Genomic DNA, 22,757 nt, shown 5'->3' on the forward strand with positions numbered 1-22,757 from the left:
TGAGGGAGCTTGAAACAAGCAGTAACACAAATTGATCAATTGAGCCTGCTTATCGGTGCTAGGTTAGTTGAGTTAGCTGGATGGCTGATTTGCAAAGCAGAGCAATGCCAACAACATGGGTTCAATTCTCGCACCAGCTGAGGTTACATGAAGGACTCTCCTTCTCAACCTCTCCCCCTTGTCTCAGGCATAGTGACACTCAGGATAAACCAGCACAAATGATCTCTCTCTAATGATGGGGCAATACTGCACTCTGGTAAGATTATGGAAACTTTATATATAGATACTTCCTTGATTCTTTGTAATACTAAGTAATTTTCACAGGTATCTACTATTGAGCTTTGGGGTAATGGTTTAAGTTATTATTTTACTGGTTACCATGACTGTTAAGTCAATTAAGGCACAAAAAAAAAGCACAAATGTTCAAAAATGCTCAACTAACACATGCATTCACTGATTAAAAAAACAAATAAAAGGTCAGATTGAAATCCCTCTTTGTGAAAACAAATAATTATCACTTCTTACAAATTGAGTTTTTCCAAAAATATGGTCTTGAGAAGTTCAGTTTTAACCAGGTGCTCAAATAAAATCAGGGCAGCCAGTAAATTTATCCCAGTAAATTCATCCAATTATTTTTAGCTATGAGGGACACCCACGTGAAGGTGATGGGGCTCCTTTAATTATGCGGAGCAATTGCCAATCATGACATCAGGACCAAATTGCAATTTTAATCTCAGGCCTGCACATGGGTGACATTATGCCAGTTAGATGGCACAGGGGTTGGAGCCAGAACCTGGTACTAGTTGTTTTAATTTATGTTTGTGAGCTAAAAGAATAGGGAGTGCTCCTCCAGAAATGTACATCCTCCATTTTCTCTGTCCTTTCCCTGGCTGTCAGCCATCTAGTTCCAAAAGTCTGGAATTTGTTCTCTTAACCTGTGCCACTCTTTCCTGCATTAATTCACTCCTTAAAACCCACTTCTTTTGGTCACCTCCCTCTTATGTTTGGTTTATAATTACATTCCTGTAATTAATCCCGTAATTTGGGGTGATTGTGATGATGCTGAGAGATTTACAAACGTGCAAGCTTGGGTTCTGGAAATTCTAAGTTGAACATGGGTTTGTCTGTGTGTTTAGAATTAACAATCAACTTCTCAAAACCACAATACCCATAATTCCAAGCAAGGACAAGTTACCCAGAGTTCCAGGAGAACTACCCATAGAGCTTAGTGGGAGAACTTCCCAAACTGTTGGTATTTTTCGGTCTGTTCTGTGAAGTCGAGAGAAAGTGAAACATATATCAAGCTCCAAACTGCTTCCTTTTAATGGAGTAACATGCTAAACAACATTCCTCATGAAATCATCCTGGAATAGAATGTTATTATCAGTCCCAAATCAGAGTTTTGAGATGCTGTCAGTGGAAAAGAAGAGACGTTAAAGTTTTGAAGCTTTTAAAATAAAAAGAAGGAATCAAAGCTGCATCAGGAACTGTATAACGCTGGAAGGAAGCTAAATCAGGAACAAAACAATAAGTTAAGAAAAAGTTCTCTCCAGTTCAGGCAGATGAGATTATATTTAATAATTTCAAGCCCATAAAAGGTACTTTAAAAAAAAGTTTATTTCTCCCTTTTTGAGCTGAACTAAGTCTTTCATGGGTATAGCACGAGATATTCCTAGAATTGCAACAGCGTTTGGCAGCTGAACGAGAGCATACTGATTCTAATATAAAGCTGTTGTTTCTGATCAATCTATAAACAATGCTTGGGTTATTCTTGATATGTGTTCAAAATTCATTGAATCTGTGTTCTAAGGGAATAGAGTGGGATTTGTTTATCTTCTTGATTGTTGTTAATAAACTTCTGTTGTATTGTTAAAACAAAGACTGCAACATTGTATCCTTGTGTTTTAATAAAAATTTCAGTAAAATTTATCTATCCAGCCAGGTTTGTGTCGGGGGTCTAATTTGTCTTTAACCAGACATTACCCCATAATAACCGGAGGCACTAGATCATAATATGACTTCGTATTTTAAAGGTTTGTGTAAATAGGAGTTGTTATAATTGTTGTACTTTCAATTGCACTGGACAACCTGTTTAGTGCATCTCTTCAGCACCACTGGAGTAGAGGTGGCTGTACTTGTTAGCTGGTCAGAGAAATGTAGTATCGGCAACCATCATCACATTGTTCTTCAGTAAGACACATTACATCAACCAATGAAAAGAATTCATTACTCGTCTGCCACTGAAGGTAGGTGAGATAATGAGATCTGGTTCTTTGAACTTTTCAAATACTCTATTAAAACTGGGAGAAAGAATAAATTGAAAATAAATCTTGAAAAAGAATGTGCTGGATTGTTTTAGAAGGTGGCAGATTGTCTGGGCTGCCAAGGTACAGTTTGTTCCAATTGTCAAGATGTGAGCAGAAGTTCTCAGATGAGGTTCTTGGACTTGGATTTACCTGAAGCCTTCTCAAAGACAGGGTATATGCTATTAAAATCGTCTATTTAAAATTTGTAGCTACACAGCCATAACCAAACAGGGAAAATACTTGAAGGAATAGCTGCACAAATGCTATAGTTTTGAATTAACACAGCATGGTGAAGGTATACATTCTACTGAGTGCCATTTTCACTTATTTTCAAAGTAATTACATTATAGATGAAGTCTGTCACAAAGATATGCATCTATTTTTCCATTCCAAATGGTGGCAAAATTGCACAGGATTTTAGCCCCCCTCCTTATTGTGAGGAACCAATCTGTATTCACTCAACAAAATAATTATGCAACAAAGTTAGTTAATTCTTATTACATCTTATTAATGTTAGACAGTGGGTTCCTACCTAAAACACAGATTCTACTTTAACAACTTAGTTCTCGATCTGCCAGCCTTCCACATTTAAAAAAAACAGTTCGTCTGCTGATCTTTGCAGAGTTCCCGTAAACAAACTGCTCGTTACTGCACTTCCTTTTGAGCTGATTTTGCAGTGCTGCAAGAACCTCACAATTAACAATGACCCTGACTTGCAGTTATCTTTTTACAGCACTAAATGTAGCCTCACACTTCAAGTGATGGACATTAAACGTCCATAGACAGATTGTAAATAAACATGAACTATGAAAGGAAGCACAAACATATTCAGCAAAAAAAACAATTCAAACAAAATGAACAGAAAACAAACACCCACATGTTAATCATTCTTTGTAAGAAATATGTAAAAACTAAAAGGTATGTCCTTTAAAGACAAAGTAATGGATAGTGACAAAAATACTGAGAATCAGTCTGCACAGGAGGCAGCCACTACTTACATCCAGTCTTTGAAACAGCTACCCAATTAATCCCATTCCCCTGCTCCTTCCTCATACTTCTACAAATTATTCCTTTTCAAGCTAATTCATCTTTGAAAGTGACAAGTGAAACTGCTTCTACTGCCCTTAAAGGCTGTGCATACTGGTAAGAACTCCCTGAAAAAAAAATCCTCTTCATCTTGCCTCCCCCATCTCTCCTTGTTTTCTTTCTGCCAATTATTGCAAATCTGTGTTCTTTGGTTAGTGACCCTCCTGCCAATGAAAAAAGGCTTTGATTTCATCACAGCCTAACACAACTTGAAATGCCTCCCTCAAGAAGAGAGCTCAAAGCAAACCTTTCATCTGCTCAAACTTTTTTGTATCCTGTCCTTAACCACCCAATTAGGCTGAGCCATACACTTTAATGGGAATGTAATTCAGAGTCTTCAAAGCCGCAATGTAAAAATATCCACACACAAGTGAAGCTCAGCTGGATAATGTAAACTAAAGGAAAATACTGTTTGCCCCTTGCACTTTTTTTTTTAGGATGCACATATTCCAAGACAGTCTCAATGATTTCTGGAAATCTCTGCCCTGGTGCAGCCATTAGCCACTTAATTAGTGAACAGCAGTTTTCTTTAGGGACAAGTTTATTATTTGGATTCTGACCGTGAAACAAATTTCATACCTCTGAGCCTCGGCTGAATAATACTGCCATACAATAGTGAACTATGAAATTTTGTTAATGATAAGGATCTGCATACTTACTGTAACTGACTCTTTATGGTCATCCTGATTCGGTCTCGGACTGTTAGAATTTTTTCCAATCTGCTAAGATCATAGGTGGTCGGGTTCCGGAAAAGGATGTCATCTGGTAACCCAGTCACTTCAATCGCATCAGGGTTATCTCGGATTAATTTGTATGGCACCAAAACAGGCCGGTTCAGTCCCAGGGCCTCTCCTGAAAGATAACATATCATAAGTATAAACTACAAAGAGCTTTAACTTATCCCACTGCAGGATATGTACCTCGTTGGATGACACACATTGTCCCTTCCCTCTGATATATCTACTTCACGAGCAGTTTTGATTTTCTTTCACTTCTGTCCATACACTCGTCAAATCGGAGGTCATGTTGCAGCTGTACAGGACATTGGTTAGGCCACTGTTGGAATATTGTGTGCAATTCTGGTCTCCTTCCTATCGGAAAGATGTTGTGAAACTTGAAAGGGTTCAGAAAAGATTTACAAGAATGTTGCTAGGGTTGGAGGATTTGAGCTATAGGGAGAGGCTGAACAGGCTGGGGCTGTTTTCCCTGGAGCATCGGAGACTGAGGGATGACCTTTTAGAGGTTTACAAAATTATGAGGAGCATGGATAAGGTAAATAGGCAAAGTCTTTTCCCTGGGGTCAGGAAGTCCAGAACCAGAGGGCATAGATTTAGGGTGAGGGGGGAAAGATATAAAAGAGACCTAAGGGGGAACTTTTTCACACAGAGGGTGGTACGTGTATGGAATGACCTGCCAGAGGAAGTGGTGGAAGCTGGTACAATTGCAACATTTAAGAGAAATTTGAATGGGAATATGAATAGGAGGGGTTTGGAGGGATATGGGCCGGGTGCTGGCAGGTGGCACTAGATTGGGTTGGAATATCTGGTCGGCATGGACGGGTTGGACCAAAGGGTCTGTTTCCATGCTGCACATCTCTATGACTCTATAAACTGATGATGGCAGTGGTTGCACAGCACGTTGAGCTGCTCTCCATATGACTGGTGAAAAGCTCCTGATACTTGCTGTCTACCTTGAATGGTCTCAGCGATTATGCGTTGGCTGAGAGCTGACTAATGTTTTAGAAAAGTTAGGAGAAAGTGAGGAGAAAGAAGGGCTTATGCCCGAAACATCGATTCTCCTGCTCCTCGGATGCTGCCTGGCCTGCTGCTGTGTTTTTCCAGCACATTTTTCAACTAATGTTTTAGAAAAGAAAATCTCCCTGAATCCATGACTGACATGCGTTAATGATCAATGGTTGCCCTCAAATTAGCTCTTTGTGACCAGACTGATTGCTGACCAATCAACGGCAACTCACATTTGTATAATGCCTTTGATACAGTCGAATGACTCCAAGATCTTCACAGAAAATGCTACGACACAAAATTAGACAATGACTTAAATAAGGCAGTACTAAAACAAATAAAAAGTTTGATCATAAGTTTTAAGGAGCACCTTCAAGGAGCAAAGAGGCATCAAGTTGGAGAAGCTTCATTAGAGAAATTGGGAGGGTTCAACTTCTCCTTGGGAGACAGGAGAAAAATTAGAAATCCAACAGTATGGAAACAGGTCCTTCAGCCCACCAAGTCCACATCGACCCTCCGAAGAGTAACCCCCTACCCTAATATCCTATATTCACCCCTGAACTAATGCACCTATCCTACACATCCCCGAACACGATGGGCAATTTAGCATGGCAAGTTCAACTGACCTGCACATCTTTGGATGTGGGAGGAAACCCGAGCACTCGGTGGAAACCCACACAGACAGGGGAGTGTGTGCAAACTCCACACAGACAGTCAGCTGAGGCTGGAATTGAACCCGGGACCCTGGCGCTGTGAGGCAGCAGTGCTAACCACTGAGCCACCGTGCCGGCCTGGGTTGATTGGGTGGGTGGGTATCCTCTCACCTCCTTCCAGATAACCAATTTAGAGAATGCCTAAATATAGAATGGCTGGACAAGAGTAACAAACCACTCTAGTTCACTGCAAGATGTTAGCTGGTTAAAAACCGACAGTAGTGCCTCAGCACATTTACTTCTTGTTAGAAGTATAGACCATTGACTCCCTAAAAGAAATTTGAACTTCCTGTTAATGAATGAAAGGTTGACATGACCAAGATTTCACATCATAAGATTTTTACTGGAACAACTAAATGTACAGTTTACCCTTATAGACAACTTGTACTTTAAATGGAAAATATTGCTGTAGTTTACAATGCTCTTTAAGTCAACATTCAATTCCATCAGATCCAGTCCAAACCTATTCTTTTCTTTTCCAAGCCTGAGATCTTTTAATCTCAAAACCATCTCTCTCACAGTAAGGGATTTTCCCTTGATATTTGCCTTATTTGAAATTTAAAATCCCTTTTAACAACCACATGGGTGGGGTGCTGCGGGTTGGCTGACTCTCAGATAACCATTGTCTGGGAATGATTCTCCACCTCAGGCAAGGCAAGGAAAGGAAGCAAAAACTGTAGTCAGCCATTAAGAACAGAAGTCAGCCATTCAGTCCCTCAAGTCAGCTGTCATTCAGTCAGATCACGGCTGATCATCAATCCATCCCCACTTGATCTTCCCAACTTTGATAAATAATTCTTTGAAACTTTACCTCAACAAAATCAGCCAATCACAGTCTTGGATAGTTTGATGATCCAGCATTCAAAGCCTTTAAGGTGAGTTTTCCAGATGTGGAAAATAAGCATGGTGCTAATGACTAAAAACTTGTTAACTGCTATTATAGAACTTACATGAAGTTATAAATTATAGGTCTTCAGAATTTTACTGTAATATTCACAGTGGAGTAATCAAAGCTACAAATAAAACTAGATTAAAAGCATAAACAAGATTTCAAAAGGTCACTAAAACAATAATTATAACATTACCAAACATTGGAACTGGAAAACGGATTTCAGACAGGGAAAGATGTTTAACTCAATACTGAATGCTGAGGAAACCTACCGTATTTCTCATTGAATAATTCCTTCACTTGCTCTCGGAGTATAACTTTCTCTCCAAGTCTGTTTGCCTCTTCATCCTCTAAATTGTGAAAAATAACCAAAATATTAAAACAACAAACAAAGTGGTCACGAGACAATGTGTAAGCTTCATCACACTGTGTCAACTCAATAGGATTACAATTATAAAGCTCTATCTTGAGACTTCTGTCTGCCTGATTGAGACCCTGTAACTATAAACTTGGAAAAAGGAGATTTTTTAATTTCCCATCTCACAGAACATTAAAGAAACCCACAAAGTTCTTCCAGTGAAAGATAATTTGCCCTATCTCCCAATGTTAACAATCCTTTAAAAACATTTCTGGATTTGATCTGTCTGCCTTGTTATTCCTGTGTCAAATCCTTTCTGTGTACTACGTGTTGTTGAAATGTGTTTAACTTTAAAATATATCATTTACAGACAAATAAACTAACAAACATGGAGAGAAAACATTAGATTGGAGGCAGTAATCGTACCAAATGCACTTGCATAGTTGTGGTATCAAAAATGCTGTACATACCTAATATTTAGTTCCAGAGCAGAAGAATAGACCAGAGTTATTTCAAACTTTCAATATCTGAGATACCTAACTACAAATTCCTCACTGCATTTTCACATCAATTATCCCTCTGTGCTCTTTATACACCAATAATCCCCTGACACAGTCTACATAAAGGGTTAAAATGTATTTTATTTTCCCCAAAGACATTCCTGAGATAAAAGGACTACTGCTAGTTTTTTTGGGAACAATGTTTCGACTTTCAGAGGTTCCATTTTCTTGATCACTTATTGGATAATGCAGTCACGGAGCATTTGTATTGTTTTCTTTTCGGGGTTCCTTCTTCCAACACATAAGATAGGACAAAAGATTCCTGTCTGCTCTCAGAAATTCTACCCTCCTTAATTTTGAAGTAATCCAAATCTTTGCTGCTGGCTAAACTCGCTGTGTCCCCCTTTCCCCTGCTATCCCTGCCCTAGCTTCTCTATGTTGGTTCCCAATTAGGCATTAAACTTCTCATCTATGGTGAACATTTACAGAGCTCTGAGATGCAGAGGGGTCTGGGTGTCTTAGTCCATGAATCATAAATAGTTTGTAATTAGGAAAGCTAATAGACTGAACATATATTGTTAAGGGGAATTGAACACAAAAGTACGAAGTTATGCTTCGGTTTTGAAGGGCACTGGTGCAATCACATCTGTTGTACTGTGTACAGTATTGGTCACCCTATCTAAGGAAGGATATCAATGTGTTGGAAGCAGTTCAAAGGTTTACCAGATTCATACCTGAATTGGACATCATCCTATGAGAAAAGGTTGGACAGACTCAGCTTATATCTGCTGGAGTTTGCACAGAAGGAAATGACTTGATTGAAACATGCAAGATTCCATGGGGTCTTGACAACATGGTGTAGAGATCATGTTTGTTTCCACTTATGGAACAATCTAGAACTACGGGTCACTGTTTAAAACAAGGGTGTCACCCATTTAAAACAGATTAAGCAAAATGCTTTCTGTCAGAGGGTCTTTGGAACTCTCCTCCTGAAAAGTGCTGGAAGCAGATCCCTTGAATATTTTAAGGTAGATCTAGATAGATTCTTATTAAACAAGGGGTTGAAAGGTTATCAGAGTAGGCAGAAATGTGGACTTGAGGTTATAATCAGATTAGCTATAAGATTATTGAATGGCTGAGCAGGGTTGAGGGACTTAATGGCTCTTAATTCATGTATATGTTTTCAAATCCCACCACGACTGCCTCATGCCCCATGAGGTTACTTTGTTGTAGCCTCCTGTATACCAATTTTAATTGCTCTACCATTGGTGGCTGTGTCTTCAGTTGCTATCTCTCTCTGCACCCTTCTCTCTTTGACCAGTGACTTGATCTACCATTTTCTTCTTCTGTCGTTTGTATTCTAACCTACTCTATAATGCTTCTGTGAACTAGCTTGGCATGGCTCATTGTTAAAGACATTATATAGATTTTAAATTGCAATATTGGACTTCATTGACCTAAATCTAAATGTTGCTTTGTTATCTAAGGCTTTGCGTCCTTCAGACTTATTTTGCACCCCTCTCACTCCCATGTTTAGTTCACCAGCGCTATAACTCAGTTCAGGTTATTGGTGAAGATCAGATATTGTTGGTAAAAATTTCTGGAGCGCTTGACTTTTTCATCCTCACCCCCAGATTTGGAGATAGTCTTTGACTGCAGAATGTATTTGCAAGGATATGGTATGCCATGTCTTGCGATGGTTATGTGACTTCTCATATTTGCTTTTGGTTTAGAAAGAGAAAATCTTAAAACCGAAACATGGAACATGCTGGAAGGACAGTTGGAATTGTGGGGATTTTGAGAACTGTAAGAAGCAGCCATAAATAAACAGAACAGCAGTCTCTCGTTGTGAACTGCTGGGTGGGTCAGATTGACTTTGAATTTTCCTGTCCCTTTTGCTGTGGAAATGAAAGGTGATGTGAGACAGAATTGGAACTTCTTCCAATCTCAATGGCAAAACTATGAGATGGTTGCAGAACTGAATAGAAAACCCAAACAAATGAGTATTGATTCTGTAATCAGTGCTGGGAAGAGGGTGCTATAAATTGTATTGCATCAGACAGTCTGAAGAGCAGAAAAGTCAGACTGGAGAAATATTGACAACCGTAAAGATCCATTTAAACTGTTAACTAAATGTTATTTAATGAACAATATCTTTTCAGAATCAGAGCTCAGGGAGAGTGAAGAATACTGGTCAGTTTGAAACACTGCACAAAAGCTGACTCTTGTGAAGGTGATCTCATCAGAGATGGAATGGTCTTAAGAATAAAGGATTCCACCACAACAGCACATTTGCTAAGAGAAAAGAAATGCACTCAAGAAAACTACTGACATGTGCAAAAGCTCAGGAGGTTGTTGATGATCAGTTGGGGAGTATTAATGGGAGAACACATAAGGCCTTAGTGACAGGTCCAGGCCTACCAAAGTAACACAATGGAAAAAAATGAGGAAATATTTGCAGGACAGACATAAGATCGATCAAGGATGGAAACGTTACAGAGGACACAACGGAAAATAAAACAAAGAAACACACCAAGTGTGGGGCAAACAATGTTTAAACTACCACAAGCTGAATCACTTCCTATGCAAGTATTTTGCTTTAAAGGAGTAAAGCAAGACTATGAAAATTGTTGCTGGATAGATGTTGAATGAGGATCCTGATGAATCATTCTAGATTGACACCATCTAGCTTAATGATGATAAATGGTGGCTGCAGAAGGACAGTATCAATGATAGATGTTGGTGCTATGTGCAAAATCATGAACTTCACAGGCTTGTGAGAATTGCCTCCAGACGGTAATCTAAACTCAAAGGCTTCAAAGATAAAGTTGAGGCTTTATGATAGAATGATTCTCATTCCAAGAGGATATCAAAGTAGAATGTTCAAAGCAATGGAAAGATCGAAGATGGAATATCTGAGTTTCCAGATAGTATGCAAAATTTAAGTCTTCTTCCCAAAAACAAGTCTAAAGCTTGGACTGCTAATCTTACATGTGCCTAAAGAAATTTGTGACACTTTTCAAGCATCTAAGTCGTTGACTGCTGAACAGATGCTAAAAGATTATAAAGATGTTTGCATACGTTTTGGATATCTCCTGGGTGATTATCACATTGAAGTAGATGAGAGCATGAAACCAACTCAGCGTCCGTTGAGGAAAGTTCCAGCTGCCCTTAACTCCATTCTGAAAGGCAAGGCAGGGCAAGTAATCACGAAAGTGACAGCTTCTACAACCTGGAAGTGTAACACAAGCAGTGTAACAGGGAGAAAGTGAGGACTGCAGATGCTGGAGATCAGAGCCAAGAGTATGGTGCTGAAAAAGCACAGCAGGTCAGACAGCATCCGAAGAGCAGGAGAATTGACGTTTCTATGCCCGAAACGTTGATTCTCTTGCTCCTTGGATGCTGCCCGACCTGCTGCGCTTTTCCAGCACCCCACACTCGACAAGCAGTGTGACAACCTGGAAAGCTGATAGTGTGTGTAGATCCAAAAGGATTTTACCTTTTCAAGAGATCTCACTACCCTGGACAACCTTTGAAGAAATTTTGTGAAGGAGGCCAAGGCAAAGGTGCTTGCTTTCCTAGCTGCAAGGGATGGTGACTGAATGGATGCAAATTCAAAATAATATTTCGATAGAAGTCATTACCCCGGTTCCAGATTACGCCTCAGGTATGGTATAGACCACAAAATAGAAATAATTTCTTCCATTTTCAAGGTGTCACATTGAGTGATATGTTGAATCACTGTGTGAAATTCATCAATAAATGCAATAGAACCTTCATCTTCTTCATAGAGGATTTCTTTGAAATTTTTGCACCATATTACAACTATCAGGACAGCAACAGGCCCATTCAAGACAGATAATTAGAAGTCACAGTTGGGTTAACTGTTAAGGACAGTTCAGCCTCACTTAGCCTGGTTTCCCTTTAGGCAAAGTGCATAGGCCTCCACTCTGTCTTCTCCTGGTTGCTTAGCTACCATCTAAAATTTGCTGTACCAAGCCATAGTGCTCCCCTCAAATCATCCATTTCCAATAAATGCTAGCCTGCCTTCCAGCTGGTTGTGCAATGCAAGTTATTGAGAGATAGACCTCATTTCCAAAGAGGAGGAAGGATTTCATACTGAAAGTACTGTACCCATATAACGAGCTTCTCTAATGATTTCAAAATCTAAGCCTGCATTAGTGCCGTAAATGGAATTGTGTGAGAAATGGAATGAATTTTAACTGTTTATTTCTTTTAAATCTGAAACTTATTGAATTAAAACACAATAAAGATGGCAGGAGAGATGCTGTGTTGCAGCTGCAGCATGAGGATACTACAGAGTACCTTTATGATCCAGTGCAACCAAGTCTGTAATAACAGTCTGCAGCTCAAGGAATTTTGCCACAGAGTTAACGAGCTCAAATCTGAATTTGGGACACTGCAATGCTTCAGGGAGTGGGAGGTTGCCTGGATGTTTTCTTCCAGGAGACAGTCAAATCTCTTAGTTTGGGACAGGTACAGCATCTTAAATCCCACTATTGAAAACCTGGACATGTAAGACTGCAGAGCATGAATTTTAATTATTATTAAATCAGTAAAATACATTTGCCTTCATGTTTAGCTCAGTGTTGCATTGGTGCAGTGGCATTCCGTACTAGCTATTAGGGTTCATGTGTCTATTTTCACCCACACTTTGAGTGGTGTGACTGACCTTCAACTCCACCCAACCCGGCTCGAACCGATCCGAGTGTGGACTCAGTCCTGAGGTTGCTGGTTGGAGACACTGTACCTATACATTAGATATAACCAGTGTTTGGGGCAGGAGGGTGTAACAGTGAGACAGGTATGACAATCAAGAAGGTATCAGTGAGGGAGCCTCAGCCTTTGTACGTATGGAATAGTTTTGATGGCTTTTGTAGCTTGTATGGACAAAGCAAAAAGGTTTAGATTAGATTAGATTACTTACAATGTGGAAACAGTCCCTTCGGCCCAACAAGTCCACACCGACCCGCCGAAGCGCAACCCACCTATACCCCTACATTTACCCCTTACCTAACACTATGGGTAATTTAGCATGGCCAATTCACCTGACCTGCACATCTTTGGACTGTGGGAGGAAACCGGAGGACCCAGAGGAAACCCACGCAGACACGGGGAGAACGTGCAAACTCCACACAGAGTCGCCTGAGGTGGGAATTGAACCCGGGTCTCTGGCGCTGTGAGGCACCAGTACTAACCACTGTGCCACCGTGCCGCCTGCAAATTGACAATAGCTCCTTAGAGCCAGGGGCCATTCAAATAGGCAGAGTAACACAATGTAATTTTTAATCGGGGATAGTATAATTCAGGAGATAGATACCATTCTCTGCAGGTGAGGGTGAGAGCCTGTATTGTATCACTTGGAACATTCGTAATGAAGTGGATGAATTCATGGTGCAAATATAAAAAATGTTAAGAATATAATAGCCATTACAGAGACTTACAAGGTGACCACAGCCAGGACGATGAATATTAAAGTATCTGATGTTTTGAAAGGACTGCAGGAATGGAAGAAGTTGGTGAGGTAGTTCTATTAATAAAAGAGTGAAATTATCTTGGCTCAGAGGAACAAGATGCAGAATCAGTTTGGAGGTAAGACACAATGGTAAAAGGAAGTTGCTGGTGATGTGGGTCAACAAACACTCTAGCACAAAGTATAAATGACAAAAAAAAAAGCTTGTAAGAAAGATACTGCAATAACCTTGGATGATTTAATCTTTGTATGGAAGATGTGGGCTTTGACGGCTGGACCAGCAATTATTGCCAACCCCTAATTGGCCTTGAGCAGATGGCTGTTGTAGTCCATTTCATTTCAGTAGACCCACAGTGATTGCTAAAGCATTGCTAAAGCAACACTGAACTAATAGTGATATATTTCTCAGTCTGGATGGTGAGTAGATTAGAGGGAAACTTGTAGACGATTGTGTTCCCATGTATCTGTGCCCCCAGTGAGTGTGCTTATGGCTATGGAAGGTGGTCTCTTTAGAAACTTAGTGAGTTTGCAGTGCATCTGGTACATATGCTACTACCGAGTACAGTATTGGCGGTAGAAGGACTGAATGTTTGTGGATGTAATGCCAATCAAGCAGGCTGGTTGTTCTGGATGAGGTTGAGCTACATGTATGCTGTTGGAGCTGCTCCCATCCAGGAAATTGGGGAATATTCCATCATACTCTTGAATTAGACCTTGCAGATAGTAAAGAGTTCAGTTTCTGATCAATGACAAACACCTGAATGCTGATAGTGGGGATTCAATGATGGTGATGCCATTGAATATCAAGGGGCAATGGCTCGATTCTCTCTTGTCGGCAATTGTCATAGCTTGGCACTTACGTTACTTGAATATTGTTTGACACTTGTCAGCCTAAACTTGAATGTTGTCCAGGGCTTGCTGTATTTGAACATGGACTGCTTCATTATCTGAAGAGTCATGAATGGTGCAGAACATTATTCAACTGCCAGCAAACATCCCCACTCCTGACCTTACTATGGAGAGGTCAATGATGAAGCAGCTGAGGTTGGTTGGTTCTCAGGCACCATCCTGCGGAGATATCCTGAGGCTGAGATGGCTGACCTCTGACAACCACTACCATCTTCCTTTGTGTTAGGTATGACTCCAGTCTGTGACCAGTCTTCCCACAATTCCATTTTTACTAGGGCTCCATAATGCTACACTCAAGCTAATGTGGCCTTGATGTCAAAGGCTGTTACTCTTACCTCTCTTCTGGAATTTAGCTCTTTGGTCCATGTTTGAACCAAGGCTATATAGACAACAAGAGTTGAGTGGGCCTGGCGGAACTAAAACTGGATGTCAGAGATTGTTACTGCTAAGCAAGTCAAGCGTAATAGTATTGATGATGACCCTGCTGTCATTTATTGATGATCGAGAGTGGACAATAGGGTGGTAATTGGGCATGTTGGGTGTACTGCTTTTGTGTCAAGAACATACCTGGTCAATTTTCCACATTGTCTGGTAGAATTCAGTTGTACTGGAATGGCTTTTCTTGGGCTGCACATTCTGGAACAGAATTCTTCAGTACTATTGCCAGAATGTCAAGAGGGCCCACATTATTTGCAGAATCCCATGCCTTTATCACAGAGGAATCCAATTGGCTGAAAACTGCCATCTGTGATAGTAAGGACGTCTGGAGGAGGCTGAGCTGGATCAGCCACTCACCATTTCTGGCTGAAGATTGTTGCAAATGTTCAGCCTTATTTGTTTACACTGATGTGCTGGGCTCCCCTGTCACTGAGGATGTGGACATTTGTGGAGCCTTGTCCTCCCGTTTTAACTGTCCTCCGCCAATTCACAAATGGATGTGGCAGGATTGTTGAGCTGAGATCTGATCCATTACTTCTGGAATCACTTGGACATGTAGTCCTGTTTTTTAGCTGCACCAAGTGCCTGGTGCTTCTTCTCATGGTCTCTTTTATGCTCTTCATTGAACTCGGGCTGATCACTTGTCTCAAAAGGTAATTGTTGATGGAGGATATGACAGGCCATGAGGTTGCAGATTGTGTTAAGGTGCAATTTGGCTGCTGATGTCATCACCCAGCACCTCATAGATGTCCCATCTTGAGTTGCAAGATCAATGGAAAAGCCACAGAGCACATTGGAGGGTATTCTCAATGTAAAGTTGGAATTTTATTTCCATGGGCATTGTGCAATGACCACTCTTACTGATGGTGTCATAGACAGAAGCAGCCTGACTAGCAGACTGGGAAGGATGAAATGAAGTATGTTGTTTTTCCATCTTGTTGGTTCCTTCACCACCTGCTGTGGGCCAGTAATGGTCTTGTTGGGTGTAACACAGTCAAATGTGGCAATGATACAAAACCATTGGGAAAGTAATTTGTGAGGAGGATACAAAGAGTTCACAAAGGAATACAGATAGGTTAAATGAGGGGACAAGAATTTGGCAGATGTAATATAATGTGGGAAAATGTAAGATTGCCCACATTGGAAGCAAGAATAGAATATTACTTCAATATAAAGAGGCTGCAGAATGCTACAGTACAGAGTGATCTAGGTGTCCTTGTACATATTAACAAGCAGGTACAACAAGCAATTAGGAAATCAAATTGAATGTTGGCTTTTATTGTTCGGGGAATGTTACTGGTGATGGGAGGGTGGGGTGCAGGAGCCAAGGTAGAAAAAAGTGGACATTAGATTAGATTACATTTTTTAGATTACATTACAGTGTGGAAACAGGCCCTTCGGCCCAACAAGTCCACACCGACCCGCCGAAGCGCAACCCACCCATACCCCTTCATTTACCCCTTACCTAATACTACGGGCAATTTAGCATGGCCAACTCACCTGACCTGCACATCTTTGGAGTGTGGGAGGAAACCGGAGCACCAGGAGGAAACCCATGCAGACACGGGGAGAACGTGCAAACTCCACACAGTCAGTCGCCTGAGGTGGGAATTGAACCCGGGTCTGAGGCGCTGTGAGGCAGCAGTGCTAACCACTGTGCCACCGTGCCGCACATAAATCACGGTTAGATCAGCTACGAGCTTCATGAAAGGCACAGTAGGTTTGAGGTACCTAATGGCTGACTGTCGCTGCTATTTTTCATGATCATGCTATCTTACCCCCATTGCATGCATTCGCTGTCGTAATGACTGACAACGACAGAAGTACTATAGAATATCTGCAAAGAGAAAAAGATTATTTCACACTGGAAAAAAAAAATGACCCATCCTGCTCAGTGACAGGTAAGCACGTTCCTAAGTCTTTGAGCAGTTTATCCACAGTACCCCCATCCAAATGCCCAAACACACATACATGAAACCGTGTACCCTGAAACTAAATTCTGAAGCTCAGACACTCTCTGCTTCACTGGCTGAAATAAAACTCAAACTCAATGCAAGTGACAAAACTGCTTCAATATTGTTTACAGATCACTAGAGAGACTGTGATCATTCATCAGTGATGACAAATTGAACCTTTGGCTTTAGGATTGTGAAAGGCCACAACATTGTGTGTGTTGTACCAGACAGTGCAATCCTTAGCCCATATGGAGAGACCTTTGTGCTGTCAATGAAAGGAGCCAGCAGAAATATGATGCAATGCCCCATGTACATTGGATGACTGCAAGTGTAGCTCTCAAAATACAATAAAGGGAATAAAGATCTTACCCTGTAAAGCAGCATATGCTTTTTCCAATGATGTTATTCTTCTAGGTGCTTGAATTTGGAGAAAGCAGAAAATTAAAAAAAATGCAATTTCAGTTACAAGTGCAGAACCCTATCAGAAAAACAATAAAATATGCAGCTCCTGTTATTTTACTTTAATATTTCTGATCTCCCTCTGATCGAAAGGATGTTATGAAACTTGAAAGGGTTCAGAAAAGATTTACAAGGATGTTGCCGGGGTTGGAGGATTTCAATTACAGGGAGAGGCAGAATAGGCTGGGGCCATTTTCCCTGGAGTGTCAGATGCTGAGGGGTGACCTTATAGAGGTTTACAAAATCATGAGGGGTATGGATATGGCAAATAGACAAGGTCTTTTCCCTGGGGTGGGCGAGTCCAGAACTAGAGGGCATAGGTTTATGGCAAGAGGGGAAAGATATAAAAGAGACCTAAGGGACAACTTTGTCATGCAGAAGGTGGTACATGTATGGAATGAGCTGCCAGAGGAAGTGGTGGAGACAGGTACAGTTACAGCATTTAAAAGGCAGCTGGATGGGTATATGAATATGAAGGGTTTGGAGGGATGTGGGCCAGGTGCTGGCAAGTGGGACTAGATTAGGTTGGGATATCTGGTCGGCATGGATGAGTTGGACCGAAGGGTCTGTTTCCGCGCTGTACATCTCTATGACACTATATAGGATCGATCCATTTATTCAAACTCCATGTCATAGTAAAGTGAGAGCCAGTCTCACTCAGTGGATTATTATGCACCATACAATGATATTCAATCATCTTCAAGGTGAACCTGATTAGACACTTCATCAATCAATCCAATGTAATGATGGCTGGTTTAGTCAGTTTTCCAGTTCATCTCTGCTGAGCTGCCATGCAATGTTCCATGTGTGGTTTCAACTCACCCAACTCGGATAAGCAATTTGGAGTGATTTACAATCATGACTTCCCAGGGGTGTCACATTAACTGGGGCTAATCGCACTCAGATTGTGCCTCTCTCAGACGGAGGTAGAAACAGCTTTGACCTCAGACTAGGATCGCTGAGTTTGTGCTCAAGGAACTTACTGGAAATAAAACAAGGTCCAAACGAATCCTGTTCCAGAGAACGTTCACACAACTAAGTGAAGTTTTATTCCATTCTGGTCTCATTCCCTATTAGACACTGAAAGAAGTCATGACCTGAGGAGCACTGGCAAGCTTTTGGAATTCGCTTCAGTCAAAGGTGCCCACAATTGGATTAAAGAAACCCCACCTGACAGTGACTTATTGTTAGAAATGCACTGAGCAACATGCTTGTGCGGACCGAATACCTTTTAGTTAAATTTAGTTTATTGAGTAAGCATCGATGCAATTTCAGTTGGGCAGGAATCAGGACTTGGTGCAGGAAAGGGCACAAACTGTGGTGAGTTAAGCAAACTGAAGTTCTGAAGTTGAAAGTAAGGAGATTGTCTTGGAGACATTGAGAAAAGCCCAATTAAAGGCATGGCTGAGAGTACCAGCACTGGTGAGGTTTGGGAGGAGCCAGAATGAAAGGAGATAAGACAACCCCCAAATTCTTGTGTAGTTCTTGTAGGATGAACTGACACTACAAATATTTAATGGCAACCAAACCTCTCACGATTTGTAATGGACAAAGGAATGGGATTAGTGCTATCAATACAAGCCATGGCATTTTGGAATACCGCATTCATTTAGATTAGATTAGATTACTTAGTGTGGAAACAGGCCCTTCGGCCCAACAAGTCCACACCGCCCCGCCGAAGCGTAACCCACCCATACCCCTACATCTACATCTACCCCTTACCTAACACTACGGGCAATTTAGCAATGGCCAATTCACCTGACCTGCACATCTTTGGGACTGTGGGAGGAAACCGGAGCACCCGGAGGAAACCCACGCAGACACGGGGAGAACGTGCAAACTCCACACAGTCAGTCGCCTGAGGCGGGAATTGAACCCGGGTCTCTGGCGCTGTGAGGCAGCAGTGCTAACCACTGTGCCACCGTGCCGCCCATTTCTGGTCTCCCTTCTGTAGGGAGGAGGTTGTGAAACTTGAAAGGGTTCAGAAAAGATTGACAAGGATGTTGCTGGCGTTGGCAGAATTGAGCTATAGGGAGAGGCTGAATAGGCTGGGGCATTTTTCCCTGGAGTGTTTGACACTGAGGAGTGACATTATAGAGGCATGTAAAATCACGCGGGGCATGGATGGGGTAAATAGCCAAGGTCTTTTCCCAGAAGTGTGGGAGTTCAAAATTAGATATCATAGGTTTAAGGTGAGGGGCAACATTTTCAGGCAGAGGATGGTGCATGTATGGAATGAGCTGTCAGAGGAAGTAGTGGAGGCTGGTACAATTACAACATTTAAAAGGCATCTGGATGGGTATTTGATTAGGAAGGACTTAGAGGGATATAGGCTGAATGCTGGCAAATGGGACTAGATTTAGGATATCTTGAAGGGTCTGTTTCTATGCTGTACATCTCTATGACTCTATGCCATATTTTCATTAGACAATGGAAAACAGATACATGTCATGTTAACAAGGAGAGTGTGGTGCTGGAAAAGCACAGCAGGTCAGGCAGCATCCAAGGAGCAGGAGAATTGATGTTTCAGGCATAAGCCCTTCATTAGGAATCTAAGTGCTTATGCCCAAAACATCAATTCTCCTGCTCCTCGGATGCTGCCTGACCTGCTGTGCTTTTCCAGCACTACACTCCCGACTCTGATCTCCAAGCATCTGCAGTCCTCACTTTCTCCTATGTTAATAAGGATGCTGATTGGCTAATTGAGCATGCATCAGATTTGAGGATGGTTACTAAAACATGCTTCAGGTCTGGGACAATTAGTCAGCAACAAAATAAGGCCCAAAGAAATTCTCAAAACTCTCGTGAAATATTCCACAAAGACAAGAGAATACAGAATCGCAAAGCGCAAGGAACCATTGGGTTGACCCAATGTCAGTGCCAGCTCCTTGCTCTGCAACCCATTCCATTCTCCTGGCTTTTCAGTTCAGTCCTGTCAATTTCCTTTTACAAGTTATCTTTGAAACTGTTCCCACCATCCTTTCAGGCAACCCATTGCAAATCATCATAACTCATTCAGTAATAGCAAAAGAATTGTGGTGAGAATTTTGTTCATTCCTTGAAATCTGTATTCACTTGTTATTAACTGTCACTGGGAATAGTTGCTCGTTGGAACAACTGCTCATTTCAACAGTTTCCCCAAGATCTCATAGCCAAATCAGCTCATTCTTAGTGTCTAAACAAATAATACCAGAGAACTGTGTATGCTGGAAATCAGAAACAAAGTCAGAAATTGCTGGAAGAACCCAGCAGGTCTGACAGCATGTGTGGAGAGAAAGCAAGAGTTAATGTTTCAGAATGAAGTTCTGAAAGAAGGGTTACTGAAATTGAAACATTAACTCTGCTTTCTCTCCACAGATGCTGCCAGACCTGCTGAGTTTTTCCAGCAATTTCTGATTTTGTATCGTTTTCACCATTTATTGGGCTTGTATTCAGAGTCAGGAAACTGCGAGTTGCTCTGCCTGTGTTTTTTTTAAAACAAAGAAATAAGTTCTGTTAAATGCATTTTTTAAAAAAACAATGTTGCCTTCTGCAGTAGATACATGGGATCAGAAATCCAGAGGCACCCGCACCTGTGCTGCAGCACACTCTTTAGGTATCGACTCACAAGACGACATTGCAGACTACATCAATATCAGAATCACTGAAATCAGGTTGCGGCTGCAAAGTCTCAAGATATATAATAATCTAAGTAGAGTTGAGGTGAGGATATTGTTTCACCGGCTTGTCCTGAAGAAGGGCTTATGCCCGAAACGTCGATTCTCCTGCTCCTTTTGATGCTGCCTGACCTGCTGCGCTTTTCCAGCAATACATTTTTAAACTCTGATCTCCAGCATCTGCAGTCCTCACTTTCTCCTTGTGAGCAGCAACAATGACAGGATTAAAAACTTACCTCACCCACTTTTTTTTCCAATCACCAACAATCACTACATCACATTTCATTAAAGTTTAATGACTCTGCACTACCCACCTCACACACTATTAGCTGTCTACCTCAACCACTATAATCTCCGGGTAGCTTGAAAGCCTCTCACTAACATACATTACCTACCTTGCAAGAGAAGATGGCATGGAATTCAGAGTAGCAGCTTAACTGTGCAAGAGGGAGATTCTCACTTCCTGAAAGAAAGACTGCTTACCAATTCTACAGGCTAGGGCTGAGTTGCACCAGTGGCTATGCAACAGCATCTTGTGCTAGTAAAAGATGACATAAAAGCCTCCAAGACTTTTATAAATGGCAAACGTAACCATGATTGGGAATGCCTGATCCCACTTCTGTCATATTCCATTTCCATTGTAGGAACAGCCTTCACCTTCAGTGAGAGAGTTACAAGTTTATGCAGTAGCGATAAAGGCTATGAAAGGAGGAGATGGTCTAGAACTGGCAAGTTGTATGGTTAGTTAAATTGTTAGCCCTTTACGAATGAGATAAAATGCCTACCCAGATCAGTGAGGATTGGAAAAAAAATCTGTTCTGAAGTAGTTGCAATAACTATTTCTTGACACTGTCACATGTACCACCATTAGACCATTATTAATATTTGGCTGCTTTCAACAACCTACAATTCCCCTAGCAGGGGATCATACATTTATAGATTGAGTGACAGCTTAAAGAGGCTGTTAAAAGATTAACTGCCTTTGATCTGGGTTTCTGAATACAAGTCCGTTCATTTTATAAGAAATTAAGTACTTGAGGGTCTTTAAAAGTGTCGAATAGGCTTTCATGAATGGAGGTTTTAACACTGAAATGAAGGCTGTTATGCATATTTAAACATTTTATTTCACCTCCACGTGGTTCTTTTTGTCTGCTTTTGGTACCTAGCTGTTGAGTTTGCACAGAAGATTTATAGGGCAAAGGGTGGCGGGTGGGGGATAGGCTGGCATACATGAAGCATGGGACTATTAGTGGGTGATGGGGTGTGATGAGTAAAGGTTAGAGGTCTATTTAACAAAACAACTGGGACAAAACCCCAGGAATTAATGTGGGTGTTTTAAACAGTTCAACTCAACACTTGGAAGCCCTGGTGGTCACCCCTTGTCTGTGCCTGGGGCAGGCAGCTCTGACAATATCCCACAAACCCCCTCCCCAACTAAAACAAGGCATTTCTCCTTGGACACATGTAGCAAATCAGGAACTTTCCCGATTCAGACAATTCGCCTCAGTAGCAAAAATCTACTGCACTAAAGTAAAAGAGGTCTTAAGAAATGTGTTACAGGAGGAAAGAGAGGCAGGGAAGTGAAGAGATTCAGGGAGGAAATTATACAACTTAGGACCTTGGCAACAAAAGGTGCAGCGCCAACAGTGGAGTCGTAAAACTGGAAATGCTGAAGAGACCAGAACTGATAGTGTGGATGTTTCAGAGGATTATAGGATTGGAGGAGATTTAAATTGAGTGATGGTAGGTGAGCAATTTAGAGGTGTGAAAGGTAACTGGTTGTGATGTCCCAGGATAACAATCCAGAATCCACTTCTTCCTACCACAGGCTAACTCTTGTTCCTTTCAGCACTGAGAATGCGGAAGACCTTGTACCACCTGAAAAAGTGTAGGCAAGTCTTCAGAAAGAAGTACTGTCACCCAACCAGATTCTCAGAACCAGCCCAGACAGTGGCACACTTTCTGCACAGTATGATTTACTGGACCCACGTTTACAGGAGCTGGGCAAGGGCAGTGGGATGGCATAGGTACTAGCACACCAGTGGGCAAGGCTACATGCTGACTTCACTCTGCAGGACGTGGTCAAAGGGTCCAGGCTACCAAAGAGGCTGGTGGAGGTCAAGCTGGAAATGACAGAAGCACTGGGCAGGCCACTAAACAAAACCTCACGCACAACGTCCTGGGGTAGGAAGGAGTTCAGCTCCAAATTCTCGCAAGACTTCAGACAAATCATGGAGCCAATACTTCACAAT

The 22,757-nt window shown here is 41.4% G+C and overlaps 1 protein-coding gene across 11 annotated transcripts in view; it reads right to left on the bottom strand.

Annotated features, from left to right (window-relative positions):
• gtf2ird1 (GTF2I repeat domain containing 1) overlaps positions 1 to 22,757 on the bottom strand; it is a 209,625-nt gene that overhangs the window by 18,234 nt on the left and 168,634 nt on the right. For 10 of the 11 annotated variants that reach the window (XM_072589410.1, XM_072589413.1, XM_072589411.1 and 7 more), the window contains 3 exons: positions 16,760 to 16,807; positions 7,009 to 7,086; positions 4,052 to 4,244 (listed from right to left, as the gene is read on the bottom strand). In XM_072589410.1, coding sequence (XP_072445511.1) covers positions 4,052 to 4,244; positions 7,009 to 7,086; positions 16,760 to 16,807 — 319 coding nt within the window. Of the gene's footprint in view, positions 1 to 4,051; positions 4,245 to 7,008; positions 7,087 to 16,759; positions 16,808 to 22,757 lie in introns of those variants that run through there. The other variant, XR_011963290.1, reaches the window with a different exon arrangement.

Source organism: Chiloscyllium punctatum, chromosome 19, assembly GCF_047496795.1.
Source record: "Chiloscyllium punctatum isolate Juve2018m chromosome 19, sChiPun1.3, whole genome shotgun sequence".
Taxonomy (NCBI): Eukaryota; Metazoa; Chordata; class Chondrichthyes; order Orectolobiformes; family Hemiscylliidae; genus Chiloscyllium; species Chiloscyllium punctatum.